Here is a 25,601-nt window from a genome sequence, read left to right as displayed (position 1 = left end):
CTTTGCTTGGGCTGGGGCCATAAGTGCTGCTTGTTTTTTATGGTTGTTTTTAGTCTGGTTTGTCTTGTTTCATGTTATGTTTTTCACTGATTTAATTATTAATTGTATTTTGTAAGCCACCCAGGGTTCATTGCAGTTGGTGGTTGCATTAAATCTAATGAATGATGATAATTACATAATGTTATGTTGAATAACATAAATGAAATAAGCACTTTAAAGAATAGGACATTAGGGGCAGTACCCACAGCCAAAGCCTGAAAATCCAGAAAGAGAAGTTTCATAAATCTCTGCTTACACCAGGGGTGTCAAACTCAATTTCATTGAGGGCCGCATCAGCATTGCAGTTGCCCTCAGGGGGGCGAGGGGGGGGCGTGGCCTACAGGGTGGGTGTGGCTAGAGTGTATGGCCTACTGGGTGGGCATGGCCAGCTCGACATCGTTCGCATCAAGGGTGCCAATGGGGGCCTGGGCAGGAGTGGGACAGATCTGAGGGTCTCTGGCAGAAGGAGATGGGACCGGGGCAAGTGCCAAGGCAGTGGGGGCCGTTCCCTCACTGTTTCCAGGATGGCTTTGCGGGCCACATAAAATCACTTCGCGGGCTGGATCCGGCCCCCGGGCCTTGTGTTTGACATGTCTGGCTTACACATTACCAAAGATAAGGGAGGAAAGTAGCTGACTCTGTACAGATGGAATCAGTTCAGTGATAAGTAAACTTTTATTCTTTTGCTTCATTATAGTAAAAAAAATCACTTCATAGTTTTATAATGAGGGAAACATATTACATGCTAAGGATATTATAGTACAAACAGATCTTGTACAAAAGTGTTAGATTTGTGAGTTTGCATTAACTAATGAATGGTTTTTTTGTATATTTTTTCTTGTTTTAAGAAATTCAAAAGCTATGCAGAAACAATGCTCAACTATCTCTCTTGGTCAAAAGATCAGTGAGGTGCTCTCTTTGCTTGTGCACATAAATAAACAGTACTTTTTACCTTTATCTTTCCATCTCATGGGCTATTTGGATGAAGGCACACTTGGTCCAATGAATCACCAGCTTTTCTGGCTAACAGAAATCATTCAGAAACTAAATAATGGCTAGTTAATTCAAACTGAACTCTTCTTACCCAACAAAATTGCCTGCTAAATGAAGGGTCCTAAAAAAAACCCCGGACCATATATCACTTCTTAACCCAATCTTATCATGTACTCCAATCAGGATTGAATAAATTATTTGTACAGTATTGTTTTAATTGGTGCAGCTTTGGTCCTTACGATATTTAGTATAGTGAGTTTCTTTTTTATATGTAAAATGGCCAGAATCAAAATTGGACAAATGAGCACAATAAGGATTCAAAGTACTTTCAGTTAAATGAGCATAGATTTATTATTGCATCGTTCCAGCTGACCTCTCTGACCCATGACTAATCTTGAAAATTCAAAGAAGGTAGGAGGAGGGTAGCAGCTGAATAGGAGAACAGATGCCAACCACTTCTCATATTGATGTCAGAAGGGACCTAACTCTAAGGCAGGGGTCTTCAAACTTAGCCCTTTTATGACTTGTGGACTTCAACTCCCAGAATTCCTCAGCCAGCATGCCTGGCTGAGAAATTCTGGGAGTTGAAGTCCACAAGTCATAAAAGGGCCAAGTTTGAAGACCCCTGCCTAAGGAGACAAACTTATTGCCCGAATCTCCCCTCATCAACTGGAGGCCAAATTCTTTGTGGGAGAAAGAAACGCACCACATTGTCGCCCCGACCGCTACCACCAACTCTCAGAGAAGTGACTGTTTCTCCGCCGGAACGAGGGCGGCGCTGTTGCGATTGACGGCACTATTCCCAGGCATTGTTTTAGTCACCCTGGCGGGGCGGTCTGCAAGGAAAGAAGGGGAGGATGTGGCCTAAGCTCCGCCCGTTGTCCCGGAAGTGTCGGTGGAGGATGGTTTCTAGGCGGTAGTCAGCCCGGTGAAGCGTCGGATAGAAAAAAAGCTGCTCGCTCCCGGCTTTCGTGGGATGGCGGACCGCGGCGTCGGCTCCTCGGAGCATCTAGAGCGGCTGCACGAGATTTTTCGCGGCCTTCATGGGGAGTTGCAAAGCGCCCCGGAGAGGCTGCGCGGGAGCCTGGCGGTTGGTACGTGGGAAGACAGCGCTCTAGTCCTGCGACGGGGCGGGAGCGTGTTCCCGGGTCTGGCTTCGGCCTCTCCGTGCGATGCCGCGGACAAATAGACAATGTAGAGTTATACAAGATATATAGGTAGTCCTCGATTTACAGCAGCTCATTTAGTGACTGTTCCAAGTTACAGCGGCACTGGGAAAAGTGACTTACCACCGTTTTTCATACTTAACGACCTTTGCATCATCCGCATGGTCACGTGATTTACATTCGGAAGCTTGGCAACTGGTTCATATTTATGACAGTTGCAGTGTGCTGGGGTCATGTGATCATCTTTTGTGACCTTCTGAAAAGCAAAGTCAGTGGGGAAGCCAGAATCAGTGAACAGTTGTATTACTAATTTAGCAACTACAGTGATTCAACTTAACAAATTTGGCAAGAAAAATCATAAAATGGGGCAAAACTCACTTAACTTTTCTCACTTAGCAACATAAATTCTGGGTTCCATTGTCATAAGTCAAGGACCTCCTGTACTTTTGTCAGCTCACATAATGTAAGACTTGAAGTCTACCCTTGTGCAACGCATAAATCTACAAGCTGAGTATCCTAGAGACATGTTCATGCAGTTGCAGCTTAAAAATGCCTCTAGTGAAGGAAATTTCTGCACCTCCTCAGTTAGTCTGTTCCATCATTTACCATTTCTTATTTGCCCGTGCCCCAATATTCAGTATCCCAATGAATTTTAATGCCTTTTCATTTAAACCCATTGTTTCTTGTTCTGTCTCCTGAAATGATATTCACCAAATCTGCCTTAACATTTACACAACAACCCTGCAGATACTTGAAAACAGCTAGTACATCGTCCTAGAGTCTTCTCCAGGCCAATACCTCCAACTATTTTTCCTTTCAGGTTCCTTGTCATCTTGGTCTCTGTCCTCTTGATAATTTCAAATTTCAGTATACTTTCCAAAATGGAGTGCAGTGCAACCAATGCAGAGCAGAGAGGAATGCTAATTTCTCTTGACCTTTCCCAATACCTTGATTAATGCAGCCTAGAATAACATTTGCTTTTATTTTTTGGCAGGTATTACATACTATCGTATTATTGTGTTTATTTGTCCAATTTTGACTCTGGCCAGCTTACTTATAAAAAAGAAACTCAGTATACTAAATGTCAAAAGGACAAAAGCTGCATGAATTAAAACAATACTTTACAAATAATTTATTCAGTCCTGATTGGAGTACATGATAAGATTGGGTTAAGAAGTGATATATGGTTGGCGTTTTTTTAGGACACTTCATTTAGCAGGCAATGTTGTTGGGCAAGAAGAGTGCTGTGTAAAGTGTTGAAAGTAAAGCTGACAATACAAGGACATGAATGGTGTGAATGAATTAAATCTGTGGTTTGCAGAGTTATATGAACCAATTAGGTATTACCTGGCATGTACCCTCCAGAACAGATTCAGGATATGTGTGAAGGGAAAAAATCATTGCTTTGGGCCTATATTGTTCCCTCAGCAGAGCAATATAGCCATTAAATATAGTTCATTATGTAATAAGGCACAAAAATAGCCATTTTGCGTGGGCTCTACTCATTCATAGAAGTAGAGATGACAATTCTGGAAACACATGAATGTATTTGAATAAAAATGACAGGAAAAATGAATCAATGATTTAAAATGAGTGGCCCTTTTTATACACACACACAAATATACATATATATGTATGTACATATGTATATATGATTGGTAGAAGGTTTTTCTTTTATCATTTTGTTGTGCCTGCTTGAGAGCTTATATCAAGAGACATTGGCCTAGAGATCAAGATTAAAAAAAATCTTAGTTCATAAGGGCATTTAGTCAGGGATCCAGTAAAAAGTTAGCAACTCTTGTGTACATATGACCGTCTACCTCTAATTACTGAAAATGGCAGGATAGTTGCCACCTTTTTGAGAAGGAAATCTCTTCAAATACTAATATAAAACCTCAAGCAGGCACAACAGTTATAAAGAATATATTTAGTATATGAATTATTTTTGTACTGCTAATATTTTGTCCTTTGGTGAAAGTTTATGTTTTTAAAAAATTATCTTGTAGAAGAGAAAAAAAAGTTAATGCGAGAGTTTGATGAAAAACTAAAAGAGGCAAATGAAACGGTAAGAATATGAACTATTCTTTAAGAAGCTTTAGAATCCTAGTGTATATGAAACTAATCCAGACTGCTTTAAACATTGTGGACCTTAATAAAGTGCTTAGTATTGATTGAAGTCAGTGTTTCTCAGAGTTGGCAACTTTAAGGTGAATGGACTTCAGCTCCCAGAATTCCCCAACTAGCATGGGGACTTCAACTTGGGTTGCTAAGACTGAGAAACACTTGATTGAAGTAATTTATTTCAAACGCATTGCCTTTTTTTTTCTTTTTCCCTTTTAATTATTTGTCCAGACAAGCCAAAGCCAGTATTTGCAATACCCATTTGAACAAATTAATCTGCTTTCTATTAAAAAAAGTTTTAAATTCATAGTAGATATTTTTTTCTGAATTAGGTTTAAAGGTAATGATTTATCTTTAACAAGCTACAAAGATAATTACAGATGATTGTATTTGTGTTGTATTTGTTCACAATGAAGATTGATAAGCAGCAAGGTGAAATATCATTCTTTTGAGTCTGGTCTTTGTTTTTGTTATCAGAGTGGTAACAAAACCGTGTTTAGCTATGCCCACTTCAAAGTAGTTATTTTTTTTCATAAAATAATATTGCTTTCACATAGCAAAAAGAGGATAGGGAAATGACTGAAATCTAGCCTTTTGCCTGATGTATTTGGTGGTTTCCTATACACTGTAGCTTTTTACTTTTGAAACATATAAGTTCCATATGTTTTATAAACGACTTTATCTTTATAAACTTTTATGGAGCATATTTTCTTCGTTGTTTTGTATAAGTAGCATGAACATACTTAAAGTTTTCTCCACTTTTGGCTCTTATTGTCATTGTATGAAATGTATTTAAATTGGAAGAATTCTTTTTCTAAATAAATTCAGTTTTGGTCAGACAAAGAATAACATTTCTAAAACAAAAACATGGGATACATTTTAGAAATGAAGTGAATTGCTATATAGATTGTATTTTATATTTTAGTCATAGGGTAATGAAATATGATTCATAAGAAATTTGAGTGGGTTATTTATTTAGGTCTCTGTGGTGTTTCTGATAAATTAATCATTTTCAGACTTGATTTACATATTTCAAATACAAATGTAACAAGGATTTTGATACATGTTTACTTTTAACTCTTCTAGTTAAGGGAAATGGAACAAGAATTAAAATATGCCCCAGTGTCCTTCCGCAATCAAATGATGATTAAAATTCGAACTTACAAAGGAGATCTTAGCACATTTCATAGGAAAATGAAAAGTATGGATTTGGGAGTAGCTCCAAGTGCACGTGAGAATTCAAAGTTTGGCATCTTCTCTACAGAAAATGAGCAGAGAGTGAGTATTAAGTGTACAATTATTTTAAAGGTTGTTCTGATGTCAACATGCTTTAGGTTCTTATTCAAGAAGATGTGCAGAGGCTGAACTCGTGGTGAAGACGTAATAAGACTTGTAGAAAAGAGACAAATTGACTTATGAAACAATTAGAAAATACAAAAGTACTAAAAGAGTTAATACAAAAGTTTATGTGCCCTTACTGGCTTGATGGATTGGAAGCAAGCTTAGCTTCTTCTTGAAAAAATGAGGGAATGAAAAGAAAGAAGAATGGATGGGGTGAGAGCTTAATTGAATAGTAAATGCAGTAGTAAAGATCCTTCCTTCCTTTGCTGATCTCCAAATTCTGCAAATAGTAAAGGTCTTTTTAAGCATTCATTGGAGAATTTAGCAAATTAAGAGAAAACAGAAACAAGTTCTCATTTCCAAATTTGAGAAATCTTTGATAATACAGGTAGTCCTCAACTTATAACCATTTGTTTAGTGACCGTTTGAAGTTATCATGGCACTGAAAAAGTGGCTTATATTTATTTTTCACACTTATGACTTAGCAGCATCCTTATGATTACATGATGGTTGCATAATTCGGACTCTTGGCAACTGGCATGTATTTAAAATAGCTGCTTAACTTAATACATAAAAGGCACCAGAATATAAATAAGATTAACATTGGAATGCTTATTAAGATATTTCTCTGTTCAGTGCTGCTAGTGATCATCTAGATCAGGGGCAGGCAATCTTGGCTCTTTTATGACTTGTGGACTTCAACTCCCAGAATTCCTGAGTCAGCATGGCTGGTTCAGGAATTCTGGGTATTGAAGTCCACAACTCATAAAAGATCCAAGGTTGCCTACCCCTGATCTAGATGCATCTTTCATATGCTGATTATCAGTAAGGCAATCTGGGATGTATTTTAATTTCCATTGATTGATTTGTGTCCTGCTTTTATTTTGTACAACTCAAGATGTCTTGTAATAAATGATGCTCATTCCTCTTATTTTCTTATTTCCCCCATAATAACAAACCTGTAAGATGCACTGAGTGGAGAGAAAGTGACTGACCCAAAGCCACTGGATTCTTTGCCTAAGGGAGGACCAGCATTTTCCCTGCTTCTGATCCAGTAATTATTACACCAAGCAGCCTTGGTTTTTTTAAAAACTTTAGGTATTTTTTTAAAAAATTGCAGCATCCACTAAAATGACTTCATAAATGTTTTCTTTTTCCCTTTCAAGGGAAGTGAGTAGTAAGCACAGCGCATTAGGTTTTGTCATGTCTAATGAACTAGCCACACATCTTGAAGATTACTACGTCAAATATGTAGTATATTGACAAAAAAAATCATTTTTAATCCGCTCTGTGCTATTTAAATTTTACTGAAAGCAGTTTATATAATTCTTCACTATTCAAATTGCTAGGTTTGATGTCATTTAAACTGTATAGTGTCTAGGTCCACCACACTATTAATATCCTACTGAATCAGTTTAGTTCTTTGTCCCTAAGATGGGTTCCCAACCTCTGGTCCGTGGACCGGCACCGGTCCATGGCATGTCAGAAACTGGGCTGAACAAACAAGCGAAGCCCCATCCGCAGGATGCAGGCAGTACACAAAACCACACCCCCTCCAGTCCATGGAAAAACTTTTCTCCACAGAACTGGTCCCTGGTGCCCAAAAGGTTGGGGCCACTGACCTAACAAAATAGCTGAATGAATAATGTTGAAAGGAGGGGGGGACTGATTGTAAATACTCCAAGAAAATGTTGATGGCATTTGCTTGAATCAGTTGTGTGTGTGGGGGGGGGGAGGATAAGCTGTATGTATATTTCTGCTATACTATAAGGGACATTTTTTGATTGCAGAATCAAATTAAAAACCTTGGTGTCATCAAGAGATAGTTTGGACAAGAAGATGGGATCATCTCAGTGTCTTCACCAACCTTTTCTTAAAAGAATAGGCTGTTTCTCTCATCATTAGGAAACTTCTCTTACTCTCCTTTTACATTGCTAGCATGACTTAAATCTCCACTCTCAGAGAAGAACATACTGAAAGGTAAAAATATCCCTTCTGCCTTTTTAAATAGGGTCTTAATTGTCTCTTAGACTCAGATACAGTCTCAGAGGGTGTTACTGCTTCAGGGAACAGAAAGCTTGAATCGAGCCACTCAGAGCTTGGACCGGACACACCAAATTGCTGCAGAAACTGATCAAATTGGTAGTGACATCATTGAAGAACTAGGTGGGCAGCGTGAGCAGCTGGAACGCACCAAAGGCAGAGTAAGTTTTCAAAATGCCACTGGAATAGAACAGTCTGGTTTTTTTCTCTTATCAACAGATAAGTCTTATGAACACAATATATATTTCCACTCTCCCAGCACTGCTCTCTCCCCATATCACTTCTCCGCGGGGCTTTGCTCTTTCATAGCGCAGAGGGGAAACTGCAATAAAAGAGCAATCTTTAGCTTATACAACTATTTAATGTAACAATATAGTTTTAAAAAACCCCACTTTTTCTTGTTCTGGCAGAAAAACAGGTCTACTTTTTCTAAACTTCTGGAATCAAATACTGTTTTATTGAGATTGGCTTTGATCTTCCTTAGATATATTCTTTAATTTATTTTAAAGATAGCACTTATCTTTTAATATACTGCTGAAATCTCAGGAACTAGATAAATGGATTAACACATAGTCCATGTCCAATAATGAAACTTACGCTCTCTGCTCTGATGCAGAAGATGGAATCTTAACCAGCCCCAAAATGCTGCTTCTTGTTTACCTGATATCTTTGCGATTCACTATCAATATTTTTCCCTTCAGGAAAAGACCAAGAATTTACCTTGGCTAGTGTGTTATTTGGCCTTGTTATCAGAAACATAATTCAGTCTATTAGTATAAAAGAAAAAAATACAGAAGTACATAAGTTGGGGTGCATCATATTTCTTTTAATTATTACAGAATGTTATGGACAGGAGTTGAGCTGACTGGATGTGTTCCAATCGTCACCTTAAAACGGAGGCCAAATATCCTTTTCTTAAGTTTGGCTTGATCTCCTCATTTGAACATTGTGTGTAACAGATGATGCTTTCCAACTGTCAAAAGTAGCACCCTAATCCGTTGCCAAGCAGGTGGGAATTCATGGAGTTTTTTTTCTTTACAGTTAGTAAACACAAATGAAAATTTAAGCAGAAGTCGGAAGATCCTACGTTCCATGTCGAGAAGGTTGGTGATATAATACTTTAAAATGTTTTGTATGTTTGGGATTTTTGCAAAGCTTATTCCATCAGTATAGGCTTGGCCTATCTCCGATGTCCATAGGGAGGAATGGCTTTTATTTTCATATAGATGTGGGCAAGATGGCAATGTTCAGGGATAAAGTTCAGCAATTTGTAGACCCATTTAGTTAGGAGTTAGGAAGTAAATTAGGGTCCATACTTAATTTGTATGACTGGTGCACTTTTAGGCATTTGTGCATAAATGCAAAGTCCAACAATGAGGGAGCATTAGTTGGTTGCTGAACAAATGCAAACCAGGCTTTGCTGAGGCTACTACATCTAGGTTGCAAATCACTGGACAATGAGTAGAAAACAACAAAAATGTATCTCTTTGTTTTTATCTGTGGGTCACCTGGATTTTTTCAGTTTAGATCTGGTAATTTAGCTTTTGCTAAAGCGAGAGAAGGGACATTTTTTTTGCCAGTTCCTCCTTTTGTATGCAGTGCTATGGCCTGCCCCATATTATACAGGAAGTGATTGCCAGAGCTAAAGGAATATGATAAGATAATCCTAACATGAACGCAAATATTTCTCTAGCTATAGTATTCTTTAAGTGGATATTGTAGGTTGATTTTCCTCCCCCCTCGAAACAAGAATATAAAAAGAAAATAGGATATGTCCCTAAAATTAAGATGCCTTTCACCTCTCAAAATGGAAGAATCAACAGAAAATAAGCTATATAAGTACAGGAAGTCCTTAGCTTATATTCATTTAGTGACTGTTCAAAGTTACAATGGTACGGAAAAAAGTGACTTATGACTGTTTTTCATACTTGGGACCATTGCAGCACCATGTTCACATGATCAAAATTCAGTGACTTGGCAACTGACACATATTTATGATGGTTGCAGTGTCCTGTGGTCATGTGATCACTTTTTGTAACCTTCTGACAAGCAGTCAATGGGGGAAACCAGATTCACTTAACAACTTGTGTTAATAACTGGAGCGATTCACTTAACAACTGTGGCAAGAAAAATCATAAAATGGGGCAAAACTCACTTAACAAGGGTCTCTTAGCAACAGAAATTTTGGGCTCAATTGTGGCTGTATGTCGAGGATTACCTGTACTATATAAAATGCTGTTTAACGTTTAATTTCTACATCTTGTCAGGTGACTAACTGGACACATAACGCTGGATTGTTCTTTAAAGCTGTCCAATAGGCATGATTGCAAATACTGGCCACTCTCTGAGACTAAGGCCCCATCAAAAGAAGTCTGAGCAGTCAGATCCCAAAGGACCCTTATTGTGGTTCCCTCATGTCCATATACCGTATTTTCCGGCGTATAAGACGACTTTTTAACCAATGAAAATCGTCTCAAAAGTTGGGGGTCGTCTTATACGCCAGAAAATACTATTCACCTCTCTGATCTTTTCTGCTGGACGGCGGGATCGCTGGGTGAATGGAGGTAGGCGATGGCGACCCATGGTTAAGCGGCCGATGGCGAACGGGTGATGGAGGGCAAACTCTCGTCAGCTCCTGGGGTGGCTACTGCAGCTGCTGCCGTTGCTTTCTCTAGGACTGGCCATGCTGGCGCTTCCAATGCTGGCTATCAGGTCCCTGAAAAGAGGAGGGGCAGGCGGTCCCCAGAAGCGCGCTGCTCGACAGTAGGAAGGGAGCACCTTTGCTCCTGCCGAGGCACCGCCTGACCCGCGCCGACTGGAAGAATCGCTTGCCTGGTCACGGAGTGCGGAACAGCGGTACTTGGCGCCCCTCTTGCCCGCAGACCATGCAGCGGCCCTCGCCAGCCAGCCTCGGCATGGCCGCCCCAAGCCCGGCTCTCTAGCGCATCTTCCGGGCCCGCCTGGCCAACCGTCTCCTGGGTGGGGCTTGGCTCCAGACGCGGCGGCTGCTCCATCTGCAAATGCCGAATCGCACTTGGTCGTGCAGGCTGCCGAAAGGCGGGGACTCAGAGTTCCCGCGGTGGTTGCGGCTTCTGGCGTGCTGTTTGCAGAGTCTGGCCTGGAAGAGCGCGTGGCTTTGCACCATTTGCATCAGACGGGGCTGAATCTGAATCGGGCTTGTGTCGGACACTTGGCAACTGGCATGTAAGTATTTTCCGGCGTATAAGACGAAAAATCTTGAAAATCGTCTCAAAAGTTGGGGGTTGTCTTATACGCCGGGTCGTCTTATACGCCGGAAAATACGGTACATGTCCATAGCAGCAGTTTTTAGCATGCTAGCAGGGAAAAAAAACAGGGCTTCTATTCAGTAAGGTTTATTATTTATTGAAAGAACTTGCTATATAAAAGGAACTACTAAAAATAATATTCAAGCCATTAATCATCATCAGATTTGCAGCTCTTTGTGCTCTCCCATTTACCAAAAACTGGAATTATTACAGCTATATCTCTTCATTTAGGAGTGAAGCATATTTGTTTTGCCTCTATTCTTTTATGCCTTCTCATACCCTACAGTGAGGCTCTATAACTTCTAGCAAGAGTATTTTAATGTTTTATAAGGTATCTCAAGAATCATGTTTTAAATGAAATTAAATAGTTGGTACTCTCCTTCTACAGCATTTTTTCCACGGTGGCTGAATCCCTATGCCTATTTACCTAGGATTTCCCTTAAATCAGAAATACATAAAGGGACTTGCTTTTGAGTAAACATGCAAAGGGTTTGCTTTACTAAAAAATGAAATTGGATGGTTTCTACGATCACCATAATTCCATAAATGGTAATGACTTGCAGTTTTTTTAAAAAACCCCAACATAGTTCATGTCTCTTCATTTCTAGGCTTATGACAAATAAATTGTTACTCTCTGTCATCATCATCCTGGAGGTAATTATCCTGGGAGGTCTTGTCTACTATAAGTTCTTCACCTAAGCCTCGAAGAGATGCAGTTTTTCTGGTTTGCTGTCTTCAATCCACTATATGGACATTCCTGGGCAAAAGCTGTGACATAAATTGAAAAGATGGATTGTATTTACTACATTTAAAATACAGTGCTTGTCTTGACATGTCCTTCTGAGAAGGCTGCAGTGCTACTGGGAGGAGATGAACTACATCTGCAATATAACACAATGGTCATTTATACTGAAGATATTGATTTGTGGCACAGTTTGACTTCCCAACTGAAAAAAGAAACCCTCCAAAGCTGAGTGAAGACTTCAGAATGTAGTACACATGTTGATTTTTGTTCCGTCCACTTGTTTAGTAGATCAGCAGTACTATACATAATGCCCTTTGTGTGGCATCTGCTGCCACTTGGGAGGCCTAAAGCCGGACTTGCTCTTCATTTTCTGATTCATCAGGAGAACTAGGTGTTGGTAGGTTCTCAAAAACAATGTGTGCTCCTTCTCTCGTCTGCCCAAAGCTTGTAGCAATCACGTCTACTGCCAAACTGGCTGTTGCATTCGCTTCTTCCTGTGAGGTGCCAAGGAATGGATTTACTTCTACAAGGTCCATAGCTGAAAGCAGGCCTGAGAAAGTGAAAGCAGTGAGTTATTTTGGAGGAAAAGACAGAATTTTGCAATATTTGTTTTAAGACAATCAGCCAAATAACAGATCTGTCTCATTACATGTTGCATCATACTTCAATCCTACTTTCATCCAAAGCAACAATAATTTCCAATAGTTTTGTTTTCTTTTTCTATGCTTTCTTGTTGCCAAGAGCATGTGAATGGTTAAATATTTAAAGTATGATATGCCTTTAAAACTCCCTGATAATTCTAATTAACTGAGTCAAGAAGAGGGTTGGAGAAGCTCTAATATAAATACACAAAAAACAAAAGGGAGTAATGATAACACCTGGAGAATGAACTGGGAACATTAACTTCTCTAAACTAGGTTATGTTTCCATATAGCTTATGCTAAAATTTGGCAGCATAGCTTGTGGTTTTGTTTTGTTTTAGGAAAACTCAATTAGGTGCCATCTGAAAGCGCAAAAAACACTGCTATTGTCTTCAGGATGCCTCAGGAATCGTTGGAAGAGAGATAATAAAAGAATCCAAGCTTCTATTAGACTTATTTTGTTAACATTTTAATTTAAACATTTCTGAATATTTTTGTAGTACAGATACCTGCAAGCACATAATTAAAATTTTTGTGACTCTTGTTATCTTAACCCATTTTTTTTAAAAAGAAGCTTAAGTGGTTTTTACCTGTGTTGTGTATTTCCTCAGCAATGTACATGCCTTCACGATATGTTAATCCACCCAAGACAGGGGTCCCTGTTGCTGCAGCCAGAGATGGATCAAAGGCATCAATGTCGAAGCTTAGATGGATTGGTCTTGGCCCTCTGGCAAAAGATAATACTGTTGTTTACTAAATACAGTTCATCTGTAGTAGGTCACTTATCCTAGTAATCAGTAGGAATTGGTTAATGGTTGCTAATGACCAGGTTTCTGGATTACTTCATTGCCTAACAATATTCTTGTTACCTTCCCAAAAGATGGTCAAACGTTTTTTCCATCACTTTCTGGATTCCAAGATCATCAATATGTCTCATTGAAAAATACTGAATGCCATAATTCTTCAGAATATAACTGTTTTGAGAAAACAGGTTGAAAGTTAAATGACCTTACGGTCTGAAATATAGCAGCAATCTTGCCACAAACTGGGAGGAAGGGAATAATTTAAATAATAAATTGATTTAAATTAATTTAAGCAATTTAAACTAGCTGTCATGTACTTACTGTTCGGCAGGATCAATGTCTCTCAGACCAATATATGTAATATCCGATTGTGAAAGACAGGGCTTCAGCCAGGAAAATCCAGGAAGCACTGGCACCTTCAAAATAACAGGAAAACACCAACCTGAAAAGACTGGTCCAGGAAACACTATTTTCACCTTGCCAGCTCAATATGATTTTAGCATAGACTTCCCCCCCCCCGCCCCCCAATATCCTGTTATAGAAATCTTGTTTTAGATGACATTGCTGCAAACATGTAACAGTTTTTCTTCCACAGGAATAAATTTTAATAGATTAAAGATACTTTATCCCCCCCCCCCAGTCCAAGCCAAAAAAGATATCAGCATTCCCAATAAAAGGAGGTGATTAGGTCTCGTTCAGTTCCTTACATACAATTTCCTGGGATCCAAAACACGGGTTTTTTGAAAACATGCTAATATTGAAATACATACAGGTACTCCTCGACTTAACGACCACAACTGAGCCCCAAATTTCTGTTGCTAAGCGAGACAGTTAATTGACTATTGCCCCATTTTATGATGTTTCTTGACACAGTTAAGTGAATCACTGCAGTTGTTAAGTTAGTAACACAGTTGTTAAGTGAATCCGGCTTCCCAATTGAAGTTTGCTTGTCAGAAGATCACAAAAGGTGATCACATGACCCTGGGAAACGGCAACCGTCTAAATCAGTTGCCAAGCATCTGAATTTTGTTCATGTGACCCTGGGGATGCTGCAACGGTCATAGTGTGAAAAATGGTCATAAGTCGCTTTTTTCAGTGCCATAGTAACCTCAAACGGTCACTAAATGAACTGTATTATGAACTGCTTGGTTGGCCGGAGGGCTCAAACAGGGAGGTGAAAAAAAGGAATGTAGATGTAGAAAGCAGAGTTGCACTTTTGCAATGCAAAGTGTGCCTCTTTTGTACACATGTCGTTGTACTCATGTACAGAACAATTGGAAATTTTATTGCCTTGATGGAAACATCAGATCCTGCTGTGCCCGTTTATAATTGTGTATTCAGATTATTGAGCATGTGCTGTTCAAAATCAGTTCATTGCCAAGCTGACTAGGGTTAATGAGTTAAAAAAAAGATGAACCCAGGTTACTTTTTTTTATTTTATTTTAACAAAACAAAACAAAACCCCTCCCAACCCCCTCCCCTCTACCCCACCCCCTTCCCACTCCCCAACCCCTCCCTCCCTTTCCCCTCCCCCCTCCCCGACTTCCCAGAGCTAAATACAGGGTATAAGAATACAAACAATCATAATCTACCTTATGCAAATAATAAACTATTAAAACTATTGCACTTTAACTCATATAAATTAACTCCAAACAGTATAAGTATCACATCAATAATTATTCAAATGCTGGATAATACTTTTTAGTCCCATATTTACTCCACAGTATCTCTCTGTTGCGAATAGTCTTTCAAGTACACTAAAGTCTTTGCCGTATCCTCCAAATTGGGAACTTTTACAGTCCATTCTTCTATAATCGGCAGTTCTTCCTTCTTCCAATATTGCACTAAAAGTCTTACTGCCGTAGTTAAATTCAACATCCGCTTGATATCCACAACAATAGTGTCAATAAAAATGCCCAATAAAAACAATTACAGACAAAACAAATTTACATCAATCATTAAAAAAACCAATTTTCTATTCTTCTTTCCACCTGGTCTTTAATTTTCCATACTAAAACCAAGTTTATACAATCTTTCCTTCTCTTAATGTATTATACAGCTTCAAGTACCATACATTACTTTCCAAACTTATTTTTTTTTAATATGTAATCACATCATTTTTATATTTTCTATTAGGTGTCTTCTCTTAATATATTATACAGCTTCAAGTACCATACATTACTTTCCAAACTTAAAAATTTTTTTGTATGTAATCACATCATTTTTATATTTTCTATTACGTGTTTCATTATTGCCCATAAAAGTAGCTTACAAGTTAACTCTCATCTATACTTTTTCCCAAACTCGCAACAGAGCATATCATAAAATATATACCTTAAACACATTATCCACCTTCTTATAACACAATAGATATACATACCAAACAAATAGCAAATCATGACCTTCAAAATTTCAGTAAGCACTACTACAATTCTTCCCAATTAAGTTTTCATAATTATCTTAAAATTAAAACAACATAAAATATTAGAAAACATAATTATTTTATACATTTGAGGGTGAAAAATATATCCCCAAATATTTAACCCTTTTAACAATTTCAATTCCCGTTTACTCTTCTAAAACCACCTTTTATGATCCTTATTGCATTATTATCTCCTTCAGTTCTACAACTAGATCTTCAGGCTCGTCTCATTCGTCTAGAAGCAGCACGCCTCCTCCAATTTCTGGCCTCCGGTGACACTGAAATTTGATCCACTCCTGTAACTTTCTCATCTGTCTGCATTGTTCCTTCCGCACCTTGTAGAATCTCTCTGTGTCGTTGAGACTCTCCCTGACCTTTCTTCTTTGTAGATTCCAAAAGTGGTATGGGGGCTGCTTTTAAAACATTACTATAAAAATCACGTGCCTGTATCACCGTAGTAAGACGATGCCTCATACCTTCATAGGTCACCACCATACCCACTGGTATCTCCCATCTGAACTTGATATCACGTCGTCTTAATTCTTGTGTCAAAAAAGCAAATTCCTTCTACTTAAAATTCTTGGAGGGATCTCTTTTAAAATCGAGAATTCTTGCTCAGCAATTACAAATTCAGTATTGTAGGAGGCTTGAATAACCTCATTTCTAATCGCTCTCTTTGTAAAGTAAACCACCACATCTCTGGGTAATTTCCTTTGTCTTGCAATCCACGAGTTAACACGAAAAATTTTATCTATATCTTCCATTATTTCATCTGCTGGTCGCCCCAGCACCCCTTCCAGAGCCTCAGAAACTATTTTCTTCAAATTTTCTTTAGAATCTTCTTTTAAGCCTCTGATTCTCACGGCAAACTCCATCTGATAATACTGTACCAAAGTCAAATCATAATCAATTTTCTCCACCACATTTTCGGTTTCTGTCATTTTTACTTCTAATCTAGTATTATTTTGACTGAGATCTTCCACTCTTTCATCCAAATTCTCAATACATATAGCCATGCCTTGAAATGCAGATAAAATGTCTGCTCTTATTTCTGTTTCTCTGTAATCTTTTCATCCATAACCTCAGCTAGTTTTTCTGTTAACTTCTCCTCCAGCTTTTTATCCATTATCTCAGCAAATTGTTGCAATTGCTTTTCCATAATCTCTTGCATCACATTCTGCAAATCTTTAACTGTAAAGGCTGGTGCGAATACGAGTGCAGGGGGCAATAAGGCTTGCAACAAAGACTGCTGCACCAGAGCAGGAACTTTAGGAGATGTAGCCGCCATTTTCACCCACTATTGTCTGCTACGCACTTCCACTTTCAAGCTCAGCAAAGTCCATTGAGTTAAAGATCAAAAGACCACTTTCACCTGAATCTCCTGTATCGCTCTGCCTGCATCCTCGTTCTCCAAAGTTCTTTCTTGCTAGCAGGGATGGTTGCGGACGCCTTGTTCTGCTCCAAAAAGCCCGGAGCAGAAGCGCCTCGCAGTCCGGAGCATGCCCAGGCTTCGGGGGGGCTCAATCCTTCAGCCGCCAAAACTTTAAGTTCTGGCGGCCCCGGAGAGCTCTACCCTTACCTGGGCGCTCACCCCCTCCTCTTCTCCCGAGGGGGCTTCCGAGCCGCCAAAACAGCTGGATCGGCGCTGTTTTCGGCAGCTCTACAGAGCCGCAGGGCTGACAGCCTAAGAATGGCTGCCTCCGGCGACGCCTTGCCATCCGGAAGTCGAACCCAGGTTACTTTTATCCCCGCCCTTGGGGCAATTAAGATTTAGCTGATTGTAACACTTTCCAAGAGTTAGATACAATAAGAGTATTTAGCTACAGTGTTATTTTACCTTGCTCAATTTGGGTAAGAATGATAAACCATTTTGAGCTGCTGAAAGCAAGAAATAAATCCAGCTAACAAAGTCTCCCTATATCTTCCCCCCCACACAGGGCTTTTTTTTCTCATAGAACGCTCAGAACGGAGTTCCGGCACCTTTTTTGGATGGAACCTTGTAGAGTAGGCAAGGCAGGTTGTATGACGTGTGAGTTCCGGCACCTTTTTCTTTTACAAAAAAAGCACTGCCTCCCCCCATATCTTGAGTTGATACTTTTCAAGTGGGTATGATCAAACAAGTGCTTTTTCAATTACAGGGGGGGAGGGGGGACTTGCAAGGTAGAGACCTATTGTATAGAAAACACATCCATGCACAATCATTCCTTTGGAAGGAAAAACTGCAGGAATACCAGCAGGTACAGCCATCAACTTTCAGCTACAATTCATCAAGTAACAGACTATTCATAACAGGTAGAAAAAAAATACAGCGATCCTCATTTAGCAACTACAATTGGGTCTGTTAAGCAAAGAGGTCACTAAGTAAAAATGTGACTATGCTTATAATCTTACTTCAGCTTACCTTCGCTTTACATCAGGGGTGTCAAACTCGCAACGTCACGTGACGCGACGTATCGCGACTTTTTTTCCATTGCCGGCAATGGGGTGGGCACGGTTTCGGCGTGACACATCTGACCCGCAGGCCGCCAGTTTGACACCCCTGCTTTGCGTGTACAATCCTGCGAAGGTCATAAATGTGAGAAATGGTTGCAGGGTTGCTTTGCCATCATGATTGTAACTGCAAATGGTTGCTATATGAGGTGGTCACTAAATGAGGATTATGTAAACTCGTGTGTTCTATTCTCCTGAAAAGATTGTATGGTAGAATTGCCATATAAAAGGTAAAGGTAAAGGTTCCCCTGCACATGTGTGCTAGTCGTTTCCAACTCTAGGGGCCGGTGCTCATCTCCGTTTCAAAGCCGAAGAGCCAGCGCTTGTCCGAGGACGTCTCCGTGGTCATGTGGCTGGCATGACTAGACGCCAAAGGTGCACAGAACGCTGTTACCTTCCCACTGTAGTGGTCCCTATTTTTCTACTTGCATTTTTACGTGCTTTCGAACTGCTAGGTTGGCAGAAGCTGGGACGAGTAACAGGTGCTCACTCTGTTATGCGGTACTCGGGATTTGACCTGCCAAACTGCCGACCTTCTGATCGACAAGCTCAGTGTCCTAACCCACTGAGCCACCGCGTCCCTAGAATTGCCATATAGTAAATCAATAACCACCCAATCTCAAATCATGTTGACTAACTCAATAGAGAAGTACTTGCATTTTTATGAATTATGCGCCCAATACTATATCCTAAAGAACATCACTCTTCAGTGTTCAGGATATATGCCCCTATGAACTAGTAATATGTCATCTCACTGATATCTAAAGTTTACTTTAAATAAAAAAAAATACTGATAGCTCAACAAGTGCTATTCCTTGTTGACATCACCATGCAATCCCAACTTACCTTATCCTGAAGTTCTCTTAAAAGAAATGAAACCGGCTGCCCATGGAGATTTCTTGATTGGCTTGTGAGTGGAGTGTTAATATCAGCATGGGCATCAACCCAGATCACACAAAGATGTGGGTACTGCCTTGCGTGTCCACTGACAGAACCAAGTGCTAAACTGTAAGGGAAAACAGTTCAAATTTACATCAGCCTTGTCTGTAGAATTAGGATATCTGATAAATGTGGGCTAACAGAATCATTTTGGAAGCCAAATGTATGACAACTGTACTTAAGTTCATATCATAAATGCATATTCTGCATATGATCCTGCCCACAATGTCTTGAGGGGTTAAAGGGATAACTATCAAACCAGTATGTAACTTTACGCTCCCACATTTTCTACAACAGTCTAATCAGCAGATTATTCTAGACTCACTGAGAATATGGTAATGGAAGCAGATAAGTGTTCCTGTCTAATTACAAAATGTTTTTTTTTAAATTCAGGATTGACTATTTTGTTTAGTACACTAGTAGTATATGCATTACCTACTGAATCTACCACTGCTGTAGATTCTACAGTATAACTTTAAATGGATGCATCATTACCTAGTCCCCCAAATCATTCTCAGATCTAATGTTGCCAGGCCCATCATTTGTGAAAACTGGTATAACCAAAATATTTTTAGGACTCAACACCTTTTTACACTGTTCATGTTACTCTCTTTCAAGCAAGCATTTCATGGGTCTAAAGGTAAAGAAACATTTACTTTGATGGTCTTTATATAAAAGTCATATGGTAGTTTCACTTTTCCTAACTCACCTATGATCACCTCCAATGGTTATGCAGCTATGCCCAGCTGTCACAGCTCCATTCACAGCATCAGCCAGAAGTTGGCTAGCTAATCCTACAGAGCGTGGGTACTTGACCAGGTTATTGTACAGTTCATCATTTGGCACTGGGGTGAAACTTAAGTCTCCAAAATCATATACTTGACAACCTAGGAAGCAGCAGAATGGGAGAAAAAAGCAGAATTGTATAGATTAGCTTTGTCTAGTGACAGAATATGATGGAATTTAGAATTGTTATTGTTTCCCTATGAATAATTCCTAAAGAGTCCTGGTAAGTGAATCTTATGGAACAAAAGTAGAAACATTTGTTTGAAATTATGAAAATGAGGGCACTCTCACAAAATGGTTGCTGCGATAGGTATTGCCAATCATGGAACTTTGTCAGAATTGTCAGAAGATAGGTGCATTACCCCCATCCACTTCTCTTAATATGTTTACTAATATTTTAATTTAATTTAATTAATTTAATTTGTATACCGCCCTTCTCCTGAGATTGGGAGATTGTTGTTGTTAGGTGCGAAGTCGTGTCCAACCCATTGCGACCCTATGGACAACATTCCTCCAGGCCTTCCTGTCCTCTACCATCTTCTGGTGTCCATTTAAGCTCACGCCTACTGCTTCAGTGACTCCATCCAGCCACCTCATTCTCTGTCATCCCCTTCTTCTCTTGCCCTCAATCTTTCCCAGCATTAGGCTCTTCTCCAGTGAGTCCTTCCTTCTCATTAGGTGGCCAAAGTATTTGAGTTTTAGCTTCAGGATCTGGCATTCTAAAGAGCAGTCAGGGTTGATCTCCTCTAGGACTGACCGGTTTGATCGCCTTGCAGTCCAAAGGACTCACAGGAGTCTTCTCCAACACCATAGTTCAAAGGCCTCAATTCTTTGGCGCTCAGCCTTTTTTATGGTCCAACTTTCACTGCCATACATTGCAACTGGGAAGACCATAGCCTTGACTATACGCACTTTTGTTGACAGGGTGATATCTCTGCTTTTTAGTGTGCTGTCTAGATTTACCATTCCTCCCCAAGAGCAAGCCTCTTTTAATTTCTTGGATACAGTCCCCATCTGCAGTGATCTTGGAGCCCAGGAAAATAAAATCTGTCACTACCTCCATTTCTTCCCCATCTATTTGCCAGGAATTGAGAGGGCCGGATGCCATGATCTTGGTTTTTTTAACTGGGAGATTAGGAAGGTTTAATTTGATGGGATTTCAAGAAGACTGAATAACACAGTGTGTCTTTTTGGAATTATTTAAGTCTGTTTCAAATTTTTCAATCACTTATTGAAAAATTAGTCACTTTTGCTTGGTGATCTTGTCTATGCATTGAAAATGATTAGGTTCTCATAAGTCATCCTCCACAATGATATCCTTTCCATGATTTCCTACCCCCACCTCAATAACCCAGGGAATTCATGAGAGGGTGGACTGCAGATTTTGAGTGTGATATACTATGATCACTCAAAACATACGTTTCTCCTTTCCTTAAACAGGATGTTGGCTGGGGAACATTAGAACAATGGACACCCAACTATCAGGTTAAGCAATAACGTTAATGTTTCAGACGGTGGACTCATGATGAATCATATGGACGACTGGGTGGGGAAGTTAGGCAAGCTCAGAGAGAGCGCACTCAGATCCCTTCCCGAAAAGTAGGGCTCCCATCCCGCCCTTCCCACTTACCCATGCGGGAAAGCTTTCCAACCAGCCCCGCATTCCGGACCGCTGCAGGACCGTGATCCACTCCTTTTCTTTTCTACAAGACAAAACAGGATCCGCACAGTGATTCCAAGCGACACTCTTGGGAAATGATACCCAATGAGCCCGCGGGGACAAAGCGACCGCTTGGAAATTTCCACTTTCCAGGAGAATCCTCTGCCGCTGCCGCCGCCGCCGCCGCCCACCTTCTCCGCCAACCAGCCAAATTCTCTAGAAGGCTCCACCCCACCCTTTTCTTCCTGGCTTCCGACACCCACCGCCGCACGGTCCCCCTCCTCATCGCTGCAGGCCTCGCAAGACCACCGCATGCAGCAGCCTTGTTCCTGCTTTAGGGCGAATCATCGCGAATCGACCGGGTCGGGCACGAACGATAATGATCATTACTCTTTGGAGCATCTCCTTTGCCGGCTAGCAAGCGGCATGAAGTTCCCTTCTTTTTGTTAGGCTCACTGGGGAAGGCGGAGGTCCGCAGCCCCCATGGAAAAGGGCCAAAGGACGCCTCCCTTCACCGTTCCTTTGCCGTCTCCCCCTCGCACCCCCGGACGGACAAATCGGGGGTCCGGACTATCCCTCTGCCCGCCACGCCACCTACCTACCTACCTACCTACCTGGCCCAGGGAGAAGGGGGCCCCAATGATAGCCACCGAATGGGAGAGCTTCCGAGAGACCCGCAGAGAGGAGCCCGCTTGCTGGAGGAGCCGAGCGAAACTGCCATGAAGAGCCATGGGGGAGGAAGATCTCAGAGCAAGAGCAAGAGGAAGAGCTGCGTGCGAGAACCCGCTTTGTTACCACGCCGGCGTGGGCACCAGCTGCGACCCAAGCTTTATAATCGGCAGATTGGTCGAGCCTCTGCGCCTTTGGCCCCGCCCCTTGGCCGACGGCCCATTTGCGCGCCAATCGGCGTAGAGATGGCCTGGGACGTGCCTCCGAGCCCCTCGGGAGACGCCGGACTCCGCCAACGTACGTGACCGAAGCGGCTAGGCGACCTCCTGGCTTCTGCATTCCTCCTTGACCCCCCTCTGGCTTTCGCAGGTCGTTCCGGCATTAATTTTGCTCCCTCCCTCCCTCCCTCCCCCCCTAAAAAAAAAGACATTTCTACCTGGTTTTGCCTGCGTGTGTGTGTGTGTGTGTAATTGTTTTAAAGGTGAGAAATAGCTAAGTTCCCGGTTTCTCGGTAGAACATTTTTCCCCGGCGATTCAGATTTTCACTCCTCTTCCTAAAAACCAGGTTAGATATATCCAGTGGTTTTTTTGTAAAAGAAAAAGGTGCCGGAACTCACACATGTTATACAACCCGCCTTGCCTACCCTACAAGGTTCCATCCAAAACAGGTGCCGGAACTCCGTTCTGAGCGTTCAATGAGAAAAAAAGCCCTGGATATATCTGATTTTTTTTTTAAAAAAAGGAAAGTTGGGCTCGCAGTTCAATGCAGTACACGCGTGCTGGGCTAGGTGGGGGGGGAGGGGACAATTCCCCTTGAATTCAGAGCAATTTATTTTAGCGGCTCTCTAGGGAAGACTTAAGGATACCAGGCTGGTTGGTTGCAATTATTCAAGGCAATATATACAGGATTCTCCCGCTCAGACAAATGAGTGTCTGTACAGATGAGAAATATGCAAACACAATTTCATCATTTCCGGTTCTTCTTTCCATCTATGAGGTAAAAGCTTGCAGTGTTGGGAAAGGCTGTCCCGCTGACTGAGGTTATTTCAGCTTCTACAGGAAATAATAAAAGCTCATCTTAAGGGTGACCCCTCTTTCTCAGGTCTTGGCCTTGCCCGACATGTTGGCCGACTTTGTGCAAAAACCTCCTCAAGTATTCCTTCACATGAGTTCCCTTTGTTACATTTGCAGTCCAAGACCAAGAGTGGATTGTTTGGACATACACCATTTTCATAGTCAGCTGTCAGCTGGTTACACCTCACATGTATATCCTTTGTCTACTGCCATTTTTGGAAATAACTGAGAGCAGACCAGAGTTGACTTACCTGTTTTAGTGTTTTGCAATCTAAAAGTATTGCCAACTTTCCAGAAAGATGCTTCACGGTTGTTTATCTAAGAAAAGTAAGGATGAAGTTACTGATATAGATCAGATTATGCTGGTGCTGGTTAATAGCTCCATTTTGGTAGGCATAGGCTGAATAAAATCTGGTCTTGCCAATTCTCTAACACAGGGGTCTTCACACTTGGCCCTTTTATGACTTGTGGACTTCAACTCCCAGAATTCCTCAGCCAGGCATGCTAGCTCAGGAATTCTGGGAGTTGAAGTCCACCAGTCATAAAAGGGCCAAGTTTGAAGACCCCTGCTCTAACATGCTAAAATTCATGATTCTTTGAGTTTGTGTCACTGTAAGCTGGGGGTGGGGGCACGAAGGGAGGCTCAGCCAATCCCAATGTATACATGATTGTACTTTGACAATAAAGGTTCATTCGTAAGGGATGCAGCCTGGAACTGCCAGCTTCCAGCATACCAATAATTCTCAAAGAGTTGTTAGCAGAATGAACACCGTGCTATAAAATTCTATTTAAAGATAAATCCCATTGTGCTCATTGGATCTTACTCACAACCAGGAACGTGTGTATAAGACAACGGTCTTACTTTCTTCCTTCCACACTGTTTAACGTGGGATTAGTCCTCCCAAGGTTCCTTACTTAAAAGAGGTAGTGTGGCTATTGTATTGTGAATCAGAAATGCAAATAATTATCTATATAAGATATAATTAGGCCCTGAGTTCAGAATGCTGAATTTAGACAAAATATATGAGCTTGTTGAAGTCTTGTTTTGTAGATCCTTATAGGTTAAATCAACCTCTTTCAATGAGAACATTACTAAAATGAAGACTTTCAGAATTTCCAGCTAGCCCAAAGCCATGTTGAATCAAAGTTGGCATGGGAAAAATTGGATTAGGCTGTTACCTAACACCGGCTGTTAGGCTTTTAAATGGGACATAATCTTATGCAGAATTGATTTGGGAGGCCGGTGTGTGGTGTAGTTGGTTGGGATGGAGGGTTTGTTGTCACTGTGTTGGGGGGAGAGAGGGGGGGGGAGGCTCAGCTAATCTCAATGTACACATGTTGTACTTTGACAATAAAGGTTTATTATTATTACCGCAGGAAGCTATCTTGTCTGAGCTACAACAGAACAAGTTCTGAGGAGTTTCCACAACAGATTCTGAGGAGATTCTACACTTCATGGAATGTTACTGTCCAGATCATGGAAAAACACAGGACTGTTTTGCAATCATATTTTCTAATGCATAGTTCAAAATGATTTAGTTCCCACATCAGTTAAAAAGAGATTATTTTTTAAATTGTACTGTTTTATTGTTTTCACCTGCTTTTTGCACCTGCTTCAGAGATTATGAATGTATTTATGATTTGCTATGTTATTATTTGGTGCCATTCTGCTTTTGATAAATAAAACAGGTATAAAATAAATATGTGACACATTTATTAAAATACACTACAGCTGTACAATTAATCCAGTAAGCATTGTAATTATGAATATAAAGTTTTAAGGAACCTGTCATGTGAATAAAATATCACTTATTGTAAGTAAATCCTTTTTTTTTTTAAAAAAAGTATACTGTGAGATGAAACTATACATATAAAATTTTATCAAAATTCTTTTTCCAGGAATGACATGATGCTGGGTCCCTCACTTCTTTTAAATAAATAATACTATTCTTGGGATCACGAGGAGTTTTTTCATTTTTGTAATTTTTCCTCATTGTTTTCCCCAAATAAAAAAAAAACAGCAATTTCTCCAACGTCAATGTGCGTGAATAATTTTTACAAGGTTCTTTTTTTGTGAGTCACAATACATAAGACACGGGACTAATCCAGATTTAAAAGAAAATTCATCCAAGCCGGATCATCTCGATTTCCCGGGACTGAGAGCCAAGAGCAGCACATCGCTGCCCGAGGAAGAGAAGACCAGGAGGATCTGGTGCATCGCAGATCTTGGGGAGAGAGGGGCTGTCGCTTCCTACGCGCGGCCGAAGCAGTCAAGGGAAGCCCCCTTCGGCGGCCGGCTCGCCAACCTTTCCAGCACAATAGACAGCTCCTAGCCGGGAGAGGCGGAGCCTTCCTACCATCGAGCGACAGTCGGCTAGAGAG

At 40.7% G+C, this 25,601-nt stretch overlaps 2 protein-coding genes across 5 annotated transcripts; one reads left to right on the top strand and one right to left on the bottom strand.

The window, feature by feature from the left end:
* Positions 1–1,922: 1,922 nt before the first annotated feature.
* On the top strand, positions 1,923–24,898 carry VTI1B (vesicle transport through interaction with t-SNAREs 1B). 4 transcript variants are annotated; one of them, XR_014028344.1, is made up of 6 exons: positions 1,923–2,126; positions 4,205–4,263; positions 5,406–5,597; positions 7,691–7,864; positions 8,543–8,651; positions 8,745–8,765. XR_014028344.1 is itself a non-coding variant. In XM_081342666.1 (6 exons), exons 1-6 carry the CDS (start codon positions 2,009–2,011, stop codon positions 24,751–24,753), a joined length of 762 nt encoding a protein of 253 aa, XP_081198792.1. In that variant the 5' UTR covers positions 1,923–2,008; the 3' UTR covers positions 24,754–24,898. The 4 variants fall into 4 exon arrangements, 3 of the variants coding, with proteins under 3 accessions (XP_081198792.1, XP_081198793.1, XP_081198794.1); XM_081342666.1 differs by lacking the exon at positions 8,543–8,651 and adding an exon at positions 24,597–24,898 and having other exon boundaries at positions 8,745–8,806; XM_081342667.1 differs by lacking the exon at positions 8,543–8,651 and adding an exon at positions 11,599–12,919 and having other exon boundaries at positions 8,745–8,806.
* Positions 12,052–22,323, bottom strand: ARG2 (arginase 2). Its single transcript, XM_081342657.1, has 8 exons — positions 22,091–22,323; positions 21,447–21,519; positions 19,740–19,917; positions 18,938–19,097; positions 13,501–13,595; positions 13,246–13,350; positions 12,967–13,103; positions 12,052–12,285 (listed from the first exon to the last, which is right to left on the bottom strand). The coding sequence occupies exons 1-8, from the start codon at positions 22,205–22,207 to the stop codon at positions 12,080–12,082; spliced, it is 1,071 nt and encodes a 356-aa protein (XP_081198783.1). The 5' UTR covers positions 22,208–22,323; the 3' UTR covers positions 12,052–12,079.
* Positions 24,899–25,601: the final 703 nt, after the last annotated feature.

Source organism: Vipera berus (assembly GCF_964194415.1).
Source record: "Vipera berus genome assembly, chromosome: 1".
NCBI classification, from domain to species: domain Eukaryota; kingdom Metazoa; phylum Chordata; class Lepidosauria; order Squamata; family Viperidae; genus Vipera; species Vipera berus.
Note: the sequence above shows the minus strand (reverse complement) of the source record. Positions and strands in the feature narration are given on the sequence as shown.